Source organism: Somniosus microcephalus, chromosome 25 (genome assembly GCF_052327205.1).
Source record: "Somniosus microcephalus isolate GS21.2 chromosome 25, FLI_Smic_1.0, whole genome shotgun sequence".
Taxonomy (NCBI): Eukaryota; Metazoa; Chordata; class Chondrichthyes; order Squaliformes; family Somniosidae; genus Somniosus; species Somniosus microcephalus.
The window spans coordinates 9,718,603-9,731,169 of NC_141011.1; the positions used below are offsets into that span (position 1 = coordinate 9,718,603).

Genomic DNA, 12,567 nt, shown 5'->3' on the forward strand with positions numbered 1-12,567 from the left:
GAGGGGAATGGACAGATCAGATAGAACTACTGTACACAGGGAATGGACAGATCAGATAGGGATACTGTAGACAGGGGAATGGACAGATCAGATAGAACTACTGTACACAGGGGAATGGATGGATCAGATAGAACTACTGTACACGGGAATGGACAGATCAGATAGAACGACTGTACACGGCAATGGAGAGATCAGATAGAACTACTGTACACAGGGGAATGGACAGTTCAGATAAAACTACTGTACACAGGGGAATGGACAGATCAGATAGAACAACTGTACACAGGGGAATGGACAGATCAGATAGAACTACTGTACACAGAGGGAATGGATAGATCATACAACTACTGTACACAGAGGGGAATGGACAGATCAGATAGAACTACTGTACACAAGGGAATGGACAGATCATAGAACTACTGTGCACAGAGGGGAATGGACAGATCAGATAGAACTACTGTACACAGATGGAAATGGACAGATCATAGAACTACTGTACACAGAGGGGAATGGACAGATCAGATAGAACTACTGCACACAGAGGGGAATGGATGGATCAGATAGAACTACTGTACACAGAGGGGAATGGACAGATCAGATAGGGCTACTGTACGCAGAGGGGAATGGACAGATCAGATAGAACTACTGTACGCAGAGGGGAATGGACAGATCAGATAGAGCTACTGTACGCAGAGGGGAATGGACAGATCAGATAGAACTACTGTACACAGGGGAATGGACAGATCAGATAGAACTACTGTGCATAGAGGGGAATGGACGGATCAGATAGAGCTACTGTTAACATAGGGGAATGGACGGATCAGATAGAACTACTGTACACAGAGGGAATGGACAGATCAGATAGGGCTACTGTACACAGAGGGGAATGGACAGATCAGATAGAGCGACTGGACACAGAGGGGAATGGACAGATCAGATAGAACTACTGTACACAGGGGAATGGACAGATCAGATAGAACTACTGTATGCAGAGGGGAATGGACAGATCAGATAGAACTACTGTACACAGAGGGGAATGGACAGATCACATAGAACTACTGTACACAGGAATGGTTGGATCAGATAGAACTACTGTACACAGGGGAATGGACAGATCAGATAGAGCTACTGTACGCAGAGGGGAATGGACAGATCAGATAGAACTACTGTACACAGAGGGAATGGACAGATCAGATAGGGATACTGTACACAGGGGAATGGACAGATCAGATAGAACTACTGTACACAGGAATGGACAGATCAGATAGAACTACTGTACACGGGATCAGATAGAACTACTGTACACAGAGGAATGGACAGATCAGATAGAACTACTGTACACGGCAATGGAGAGATCAGATAGAACTACTGTACACAGGGGAATGGACAGTTCAGATAAAAGTACTGTACACGGGGGAATGGACAGATCAGATAGAACAACTGTACACAGGGGAATGGACAGATCAGATAGAACTACTGTACACAGAGGGAATGGACAGATCATAGAACTACTGTACACAGAGGGGAATGGACAGATCAGATAGAACTACTGTACACGGGAATGGACAGATCATAAAACTACTGTACACAGAGGGGAATGGACAGATCAGATAGAACTACTGTACACAGATGGAAATGGACAGATCATAGAACTACTGTACACAGGGGAATGGACAGATCAGATAGAACTACTGTACACAGGGGAATGGATGGATCAGATAGAACTACTGTACACAGGGGAGTGGACAGATCAGATAGAACTACTGTATACAGAGGGGAATGGACAGATCAGATCAAACTACTGTACACGGGAATGGACAGATCAGATAGAACTACTGTACACAGAGGGAAATGGACAGATCAGATAGAACTACTGTACACAGAGGGGAATGGACAGATCAGATAGAACTACTGTACACAGAGGGGAATGGACAGATCAGATAGAACTACTGTACACAGGGGAATGGACAGATCAGATAGAACTACTGTACACACAGGGGAATGGACAGATCAGATAGAACTACTGTACACAGAGGCGGAATGGACAGATCAGATTGAACTACTGTACACAGAGGGCAATGGACAGATCAGATAGAACTACTGTATACAGGGGAAAGGACAGATCAGATAGAACTACAGTACACAGAGGGAATGGACAGATCAGATAGAGCTACTGTACACAGATGGGAATGGACAGATCAGATAGAACTACTGTACACACAGGGGAATGGACAGATCAGATAGAACTACTGTACACAGAGGCGGAATGGACAGATCAGATTGAACTACTGTACACAGGGCAATGGACAGATCAGATCAAACTACTGTACACGGGAATGGACAGATCAGATAGAACTACTGTACACAGAGGGAAATGGACAGATCAGATAGAACTACTGTACACAGAGGGGAATGGACAGATCAGATAGAACTACTGTACACAGAGGGGAATGGACAGATCAGATAGAACTACTGTACACAGGGGAATGGACAGATCAGATAGAACTACTGTACACACAGGGGAATGGACAGATCAGATAGAACTACTGTACACAGAGGCGGAATGGACAGATCAGATTGAACTACTGTACACAGGGCAATGGACAGATCAGATAGAACTACTGTATACAGGGGAAAGGACAGATCAGATAGAACTACAGTACACAGAGGGAATGGACAGATCAGATAGAGCTACTGTACACAGATGGGAATGGACAGATCAGATAGAACTACTGTACACACAGGGGAATGGACAGATCAGATAGAACTACTGTACACAGAGGCGGAATGGACAGATCAGATTGAACTACTGTACACAGAGGGGAATGGACAGATCAGATCAAACTACTGTACACGGGAATGGACAGATCAGATAGAACTACTGTACACAGAGGGAAATGGACAGATCAGATAGAACTACAGTACACAGAGGGAATGGACAGATCAGATAGAGCTACTGTACACAGATGGGAATGGACAGATCAGATAGAACTACTGTACACAGGGAAATGGACAGATCAGATAGAACTACTGTACACAGGGAATGGACAGATCAGATAGAACTACTGTACACAGAGGGGAATGGACAGATCAGATAGAACTACTGTACACAGAGGGAATGGACAGATCGGATAGAACTGTACACAGAGAGGAATGGACAGATCAGATAGAACTACTGTACACAGAGGAATGGACAGGTCAGAAAGAACTACTGTACACGGGAATGGACAGATCAGATAGAACTACTGTACACAGAGGGGAATGGACGGATCAGATAGAACTACTCTACACAGAGGGGAATGGACAGATCAGATAGAGCGACTGTACACAGAGGGGAATGGACAGATCAGATAGAACTACTGTACACGGGGGAATGGACAGATCAGATAGAACTACTGTACACAGAGGGGAATGGACAGATCAGATAGAACTACTGTACGCAGAGGGGAATGGACAGATCAGATAGAACTACTGTACGCAGAGGGGAATGGACAGATCAGATAGAGCTACTGTACACAGAGGGGAATGGACAGATCAGATAGAGCTACTGTACGCAGAGGGGAATGGACAGATCAGATAGAACTACTGTACACAGGGGAATGGACAGATCAGATAGAACTACTGTGCATAGAGGGGAATGGACGGATCAGATAGAGCTACTGTTAACATAGGGGAATGGACGGATCAGATAGAACTACTGTACACAGAGGGAATGGACAGATCAGATAGGGCTACTGTACACAGGGGAATGGACAGATCAGATAGAACTACTGTACGCAGAGGGGAATGGACTAATCAGATAGAACTACTGTACACGGGGGAATGGACAGATCAGATAGAACTACTGTACACGGGAATGGACAGATCAGATAGGGCTACTGTACACAGGGGAATGGACAGATCAGATAGAACTACTGTACACAGAGGAATGGTTGGATCAGATAGAACTACTGTACACAGAGGGGAATGGACAGATTAGATAGAGCTACTGTACGCAGAGGGGAATGGACAGATCAGATAGAACTACTGTACACAGAGGGAATGGACAGATCAGATAGGGATACTGTACACAGGGGAATGGACAGATCAGATAGAACTACTGTACACGGGAATGGATGGATCAGATAGAACTACTGTACACGGGAATGGACAGGTCAGATAGAACTACTGTACACGGCAATGGAGAGATCAGATAGAACTACTGTACACAGGGGAATGGACAGTTCAGATAAAACTACTGTACACAGGGGAATGGACAGATCAGATAGAACAACTTTACACAGGGGAATGGACAGATCAGATAGAACTACTGTACACAGAGGGAATGGACAGATCATACAACTACTGTACACAGAGGGGAATGGACAGTTCAGATAGAAATACTGTACACGGGAATGGACAGATCATAGAACTACTGTACACAGGGGAATGGACAGATCAGATAGAACTACTGTACACAGATGGAAATGGACAGATCATAGAACTACTGTACACAGAGGGGAGTGGACAGATCAGATAGAACTACTGTATACAGAGGGGAATGGACAGATCAGATAGAACTACTGTACACAGAGGGGAATGGACAGATCAGATAGAACTACTGTACACAGAGGGAAATGGACAGATCAGATAGAACTACTGTACACAGAGGGAAATGGACAGATCAGATAGAACAACTGTACACAGAGGGGAATGGACAGTTCAGATAGAACTACTGTACACAGGGGAATGGACAGATCAGATAGAACTACTGTACACAGAGGAGAATGGACAGATCAGATAGAACTGCTGCACACAGAGGGGAATGGATGGATCAGGTAGAACTGCTGTATACAGAGGGGAATGGACAGATCAGATAGAACTACTGTACGCAGATAGGAATGGACAGATCAGATAGAACAACTGTACACAGAGGGGAATGGACAGATCAGATAGAACTACTGTACACAGAGGGGAATGGACAGATCAGATAGAACTACTGTACACAGAGGGAATGGACCGATCAGATAGAACTACTGTACACAGAGGGGAATGGACAGATCAGATAGAACTACTGTACACAGGAATGGACAGATCAGATAGAACTACTGCACACAGATGGAATCAAGTCTGATAACATCAAGAATTTTAAGACCTAGTCAGACAGGTATTTGATGAGAATAGTGAGGCTCTAATTCCATATTTGTATGAAGGGATAATTACTAGTCTTAGCCCTTTTCAGGCTACCCCGGATCAGGCGTATTCCCCAGACATTCACCTTCAACTGAAGTTAGAGGTAGCCGAATCCTAGAGACGCTTAATTGGGTCTAAAGGTCCAAACTATCTCTCCCTAAAGAAAAGGAATGACCTGAAAATGTTACCATATTCCAGATAGCACTTTTAATAAGTTTAACTAGACTGTAACCTTCCGGATATTATGAGGGTCCGGAAAACTCCCCCAGAATTCTGCAACTCCTCACCAAAGAGTGTACAGAGATTGAGTTTGTGAGTTTGATACAGAAGTACTATGTGAGAAATTCTAAAAATATATAGATTTATTAAAGATCCGACATGTAATTACAGCTGGTGATTCAATCGCAACTTTAACAGTTCCAAAAACAAATAGCTTACAATTCTTATTCTCACAGATTCTTATTCTCAAATCTTAACGTTGTTACATTTTTACATTTCTTACTTAGTCTTATTCCAGGATATCCACCAAAATCAAATACCTTTGATTACCCGAGACTCAAAGAGTTGTAGGCTTACAGAGCCTCTGAAGCCGAGAATCGCTTTGCCCCTTGCAGCAAATTCTGTCTTCCGATTTGAAAGTTCTATATTTTAAACTCTTTTTTCAGTGGTATATCCTTTGAAGTTTTCTGCTGATGTAAGCTAATTATCTCTAGTCATTTTTCTGTTGACCCCTGCTATTCTTACTGTCAGTTCAGCTTGCAGCATTTAGACTCGTGTCTCTCCTTTAGGTGTTCAAAACGTATCATAAAAACAATATGACAGCAGTGGTTCTATTTGATTTCATTTTTATCAAAGTCTCCTGTTTGTATGTTTTGCATTTAGAACACCTCAGTTGGTTGTATTACAGACTGCATGTCTCCTAGGTGTTCCAAGTTCAACACAAAAACAATGTGATGGCTAGTGCCTCTCGTGTTTCATTTGATGTCAGGTGTTTCTTTTACTTGATATCATTTTTACAAAGGCACATGTTTCTTTAATCTTTCTGTGTTTCTTTCCAAAGTGTTGGTTTATGACACTTTTAACTGGGCATTTCAATGTGTTCCCTCCAAAGCTCAGACTTTCTGGAAGCTCTAACCCTCTGCTTCAATAGGGCTATTGTTTCAGTGTCAACAACTGATCTTATCTCAAAAGCTTGTATGCTGTTTACAGCTTTTCCATTGTTGAGGCTTTTAGACTTCCAAACCCAGTATGTCATGTTTTAATTAGACTTTTTCTTTCACAGGATGGTGTATTTTTCTGAATAGGTATGGCTCATTCCTTCACATGTAAACTCTGGGGTTGGCCATATGGACGGAAATTATCTTTTCTTTTCCTGTGCATTCTTATCTTCCTAGCAGGGAAATAGACCCTGAACAGTAAGCTCACCAAAGAGGTTAATTATTTTGATTTTCTTATCAGGTGAATTTGGAGAGGTGTGCAGTGGGCATCTCAAGTTACCTGGCAAGAGGGAGATTTTTGTGGCTATCAAGACCTTAAAATCTGGTTATACAGAGAAGCAGAGACGGGACTTCCTGAGTGAAGCAAGCATCATGGGTCAGTTTGATCATCCGAATGTTATCCATCTGGAAGGAGTAGTCACCAAGAGCAGCCCGGTGATGATTATCACAGAGTTCATGGAGAATGGGTCACTGGACTCCTTCCTCCGGGTAAGATATTTATATTAATTGTGTTTTATTTCATGACATCAATGCCAATTTTCCATTTATTGAAACAGAAACTGTAAATGCTAGGAGCACTTGTCAGGTCAGGCCGCACCCGCGGAGAGAACAGGCAAGGCCATCTGACCCTACCTCACGACTGAAAGATATTGCAGATGGACAGCATTTAAAAAGGAACAGAATAAAGAGGATGGAATAAAAAAACACGTACGGGACAAGAAACTGAATGGCCTGCAAAGTGCTTAAGTGAAGGGCAGGCGATGATTAATTGGCAGAAGTGATAATACCTGAGACAATAGGAGGCATAATGAGAGAAATTAAAAGAATAAGAGACTCAGAGTGTGTGATTAGCTGAAGGCATGCGGGATAAACAGGTGAAAAGGAGTGTGAAACACTGGTAAAGTGAAGTGGGCTCCAGTGTTCCAAGAGCCTGGTAAACATCAAGGCCTAGAAATTGGGTTTTGGCTTAGCCAGGGCTTGAGCGCCGGAAATTAGTGCCGGCGCTAAGTCCCCTGCGCGCGCCAAAAATTCAGTGGCGCCGCGCCCAAACGGCTGCCGGCGCTACTGAAGGGTCTTAGCGCCTGGAAAAGGGCGCTAACTGCCGTTTCGCGCCGCAATTCCGGCGCTGCGGCACCCGATGCGGTGCGGCAGGCTGGGGAAGTGCAGGCCTCCTCCTTCCGTTAAGGAGGAGCTGCCTGCACCCGGCCGCGGCCCGCGCAAATCTGCTTAAAAATGAGCCCGGCACCTCGGACAAGTGCCGGGCTTGCATCTGTTCCGGGGGGGGGGCGGGGGGAGAGAAGTCCGGGGAGGGAGCTGCGGGCAGGCGGCCGGCGGGAAAGCGGCCGGCCGCCGCGGGGCCTTTAATGCGCCGGCGCTAACTGCAGTAAGGCACCTCTGACAAAACGCTGGTTGCGGCTGCCACGGGCGAGGCGGCCGCAACTCAATTTCGGAGTTCGGGCGGGTTACCACGGCAACCGGGACGCTGCGCACACCGATGACGTCATCGGTGCCGGCGCAGCGCTACCGGAGCAACGCCGATTTAGGGCCCCAGGGAATTTCACTACTGGCCATAACTCCGGCGCAAGGCCCTCTAGCGCCTCAAATGAGGCACTAAGGCTACTGAATTTTCAGCCGCAAGAGTGCAAACCCCCTCACCAGCAGTGTTCCGACAGGGTGCACGGTCCCCACCCCAAGCACCAACCCACTCCCCACCCCCATCTCCAGAAATGCCAACACACCCATCCCATATTGCCAGCATTTCCTGCCAGAAAGAAAATGGGAGCCGTGGGTAAGGTCTGAACTTATTAAAGTTAATGTTACATAGAAACATAGAAACATAGAAGATAGGAGCAGGAGTAGGCCATTCGGCCCTTCGAGGCTGCTCCGCCATTCAATGAGATCATGGCTGATCATCCAAATTCAGTACCCTGTCCCTGCCTTCTCCCCATATCCCTTGATCTCTTTAGCCTCAAGAAATATATCCAACTCTTTCTTGAACATATTTAATGAACTGGCCTCCACCGCCCTCTGTGGCAGAGAATTCCACAGGTTCACCACTCTCTGGGTGAAGAAATTCCTCCTCATTTCAGCCCTAAATGGCTTACCCCTTATCCTTAGACTGTGACCCCTGGTTCTGGACTCCCCGGCCATCAGAAACATCCTTTCTGCATCTAGTCTGTCCAGACCTGACAGAATTTTATAGGTTTCGATGAGATCCCCTCTCAATCTTCTAAACTCCAGTGAGTATAAGCCCAATTGACACAATCGTACGTCATTCCTGCCATCCCACGTATCAGCCTGGTGAATCTTCGCTGCACTCCCTCCATGGCAAGAACATCCTTCCTCGGGTAAGGTGACCAAAACTGCACACAATACTCAAGGTGCGGTCTCACCAAGGCCCTGTACAACTGCAGCAAGACATCCTTGTTCTTGTACTCGAACCCTCTTGCTACGAAGGCCAACATACCATTTGCCTTCTTAACCGCCTGCTGCACCTGCATGCTTACCTTCAGCGACTGGTGCACAAGGACACCCAGGTCTCTTTGCACTTCCCCTTCTCCCAATCTATTGCCATTCAAGTAATAATCTGCCTTCCTGTTTTTGCCACCAAAGTGGATAACCTCACATTTATCCACATTATAGTGCATTTGCCATGTTTCTGCCCAATCACCCAACCTGTCCAAATCGTATTGGAGTTTCACGACATCCTCCTCACAGCATACCCTCCCACCCAGCTTTGTGTCGTCTGCAAATTTGGAGATATTACACCCAATTCCCTCATCCAGATCATTAATATATATTGTGAACAGCTGGGGTCCTAGGACCGATCCTTGCGGTACCCCACTAGTCACTGCCTGCCACTCGGAAAACGACCCGTTTATTCCAACTCTTTGCTTTTTGTTTGCCAACCAGTTCTCTATCCAAGTCAATACCTTGCCCCCCAATCAAATCAAATCAAATCAAATCAAAATCAAATCAAATCAAATCAAAATCAAATCAAAATCAAATCAAATCAAATCAACTTTTATTGTCATTGTTAGTGCACAAGTGCAGTACAACGAAATGTAGGCTCGTGGCTCCCGAGAGTGTACAATTTGGATTGGACACTTAAACATTTCAACATACATTTGTACATATATATTAGCATAAATATGACCATAATAAAGTGCATCGGCAGATGTGCAGGCTTTAGTGTTTATTTGTGGAGTTCAGTAGGATGACAGCCCTGGGAAAGAAGCTGTTCCTAAATCTGGTCGTACGGGTGCAAATGCATCTGTAGCGTCTTCCAGATGGTAGGAGGGCGAATAGACTGTGGCTGGGGTGGGTAGGGTCTTTGATGATGGACCGTGCCCTCCGTAGGCAGCGTTTCTGATATATATGTTCTATGGTCGGTAGCCGGGTGCCGGTAATGCGTTGGGCAGTTTTGACTACCCGCTACAGCTGCCGTACCATACCGTGATACAGTTTGTCAGGATGCTCTCTATAGTGCAGCGGTAGAAGTTAGAGAGGATCGGGGGTGAGAGATTACATCCCTTCAGCCTCCTCAAGAAATATAGGCGCTGCTGGGCCTTCTTCACCAGAGAGGAGGTGTTGAGGGACCAGGAGAGGTCTTCCGTGATGTGGACTCCGAGGAACTTAAAGCTGGCTACCCTTTCCACCTCCGCCCCATTGATGTGGATGGGGGTGTGACTTCCACCTTTGGACTTCCTGAAGTCTACGATTATTTCCTTTGTTTTCTTGGTGTTAAGGGCCAGGTTGTTGTCGGCGCACCACTTCACGAGATGCTGGACCTCCTCCCTGTAGGCTGACTCATCGTTGTTGGTGATCTGGCCTACTACTGTGGTGTCATCTGCAAACTTGATGATGGTGTTGGAACCATTAACAGCCACACAGTCGTGGGTGAAGAGGGAGTAGAGGAGGGGGCTCAGCACACATCCTTGTGGGGCCCCCGTGTTCAGGGTCGGGGGGGGAGGTGTGGTTGCCTAATTTGACAGACGGGGTCTGTTTGTTAGGAAGTCCAGTGTCCAGCTGCAGAGGGAAGTGTTCAGGCCAAGAGTTTGGAGTTTGGTGGCCAGCTTGTTGGGGACGATAGTGTTGAATGCTGAGCTGTAGTCTATAAACAACATTCTGATGTAGGTCTCCTTACCATCTAGGTGGTTCAGTGCCGAGTGTAGAGCAGTAGTGATTGCATCCTCCGTTGATCTGTTTGCCCGATAGGCAAACTGGTGTTGGTCAAGGGAGGCAGGAACACTGGCTTTGATGTGGGCTAAGACCAGTCTCTCGAAACACTTCATTATGATGGGTGTGAGTGCGACAGGTCGATAGTCATTCAGACACGTCACATCCCATGTGCCTTAATTTTGCACGCTAACCTCTTATGCGGGACCTTATCGAAAGCCTTCTGAAAGTCCAAATACACCACATCCACTGGTTCTCCCTTATCTATTTTACCAGTTACATCCTCAAAAAATTCCAGTAGATTAGTCAAGCATGATTTACCTTTTGTAAATCCATGTTGACTTTGTCTGATCCTGTCACTGCTTTCCAAGTGCTGTGCTATTACATCTTTTATAATGGACTCTAGCATTTTCCCCACTACCGATGTCAGGCTTACCGGTCGATAATTCCCCGCTTTTTCTCTGCCACCTTTTTTGAATAGTGGGGTAACATTAGCTACCCTCCAATCCATGGGTACTGTTCCAGAGTCTATCGAGTTCTGGAAGATGACCAGCAATGCATCTACTATTTCTAGGGCCACTTCCTTAAGTACCCTGGGATGTAGATTATCAGGCCCTGGGGATTTATCGGCCTTCAGTCCCATCAATTTTCCTAACACCATTTCCCTACAAATACTGATTTCTTTCAGTTCCACCCTTTCATCAGACCCTATGTTCCGCGGTATTTCTGGGAGGTTATTTGTGTCCTCCTTTGTGAAGACAGAACCAAAATATGTATTTAGTTGGTCTGCCATTTCTTTGCTCCCCATTATAAATTTCCCCGATTCTGACTGCAAGGGACCTACGCTTGACTTCACCAATCTTTTTCTCTTTACATATCTATAAAAGCTTTTACAGTCAGTTTTTATGTTCCCTGCAAGCTTACTCTCATATTCTATTTTCCCTTTCTTAATTAATCCCTTTGTCCTCCTTTGTTGAATCCTAAACTGCTCCCGATCCTCAGGATTATTGCTTTTTCTGGCCAATTTGTATGTCCTCTCCTTGGATCTTATGCTTTCCCTAATTTCCCTTGTTAGCCACGGTTGAGTCACCTTTTTTGTTTTATTTTTATGCCAAACAGGGATGAACAACTTCTGTAGTTCATCCATTCGGTCTTTGAATGTTTGCCATTGCCTATCCACCGTCAACACTTTGAGTGCCATTCCCCAATCAATCCTACCCAACTCGCTCCTCAGACCATCGTAGTTTCCTTTATTTAAATTGAGGACCCTAGTTTCTGAGTCAACTACTTCATTCTCCATCTTAATGAAGAATTCGATCATATTATGATCGCTCCGACCCAAGGGGCCTCGGAGAACAAGATTGCTAATTAATCCTTTCTCGTTACATAATACCCAGTCTAAGATGGCCTGATCTCTGGTTGGTTCCTCGACATATTGGTCCAGGAAACCATTCCGTAAACACTCCAGGAATTCCTCCTCCACAGTATTGTTACTAATTTGGTTAGCCCAATCTATATGTAGATTAAAGTCACCCATGATGTGCCCTTATTGCACGCTTCTTTAATTTCCCTTTTAATGCCATCCCCAACCTCCGCCTTACTGTTTGGAGGTCTATATACCACTCCCACTAATGTTTTTTTCCCCTTAGTATTTCTCAATTCTACCCATACAGATTCCACATCATCAGAGCTAATATCCTTCATTACAATTGTGTTAATCCCTTCTTTAACCAGTAATGCTACCCCTCCTCCCTTTCCTTTTTGCCTATCTTTCCTGAATATCGAATACCCCTGGATGTTGAGTTCGCAGTCTTGGCCATCCTTGAGCCACGTTTCCGTAATCCCAACCAAATCATATTCGTTTACCTCTATTTGTGCAGCCAATTCATCCACCTTATTACAAATGCTCCTCGCATTAAGACACAAAGCCTTCAGGCTTGTATTTTTAACACTTTTAGACCTATTCGAATTATTATTTACTGTGGCCACGTTTGATTTA

At 45.2% G+C, this 12,567-nt stretch overlaps 1 protein-coding gene across 1 annotated transcript in view; it reads left to right on the top strand.

Annotated features, from left to right (window-relative positions):
- LOC147100495 (ephrin type-B receptor 2) overlaps nucleotides 1-12,567 on the top strand; it is a 181,199-nt gene that overhangs the window by 97,712 nt on the left and 70,920 nt on the right. Inside the window, exon 6 of the mRNA XM_085966793.1 lies at nucleotides 6,631-6,878. Coding sequence (XP_085822919.1) covers nucleotides 6,631-6,878 — 248 coding nt within the window. The remainder of the gene's footprint in view (nucleotides 1-6,630; nucleotides 6,879-12,567) is intronic.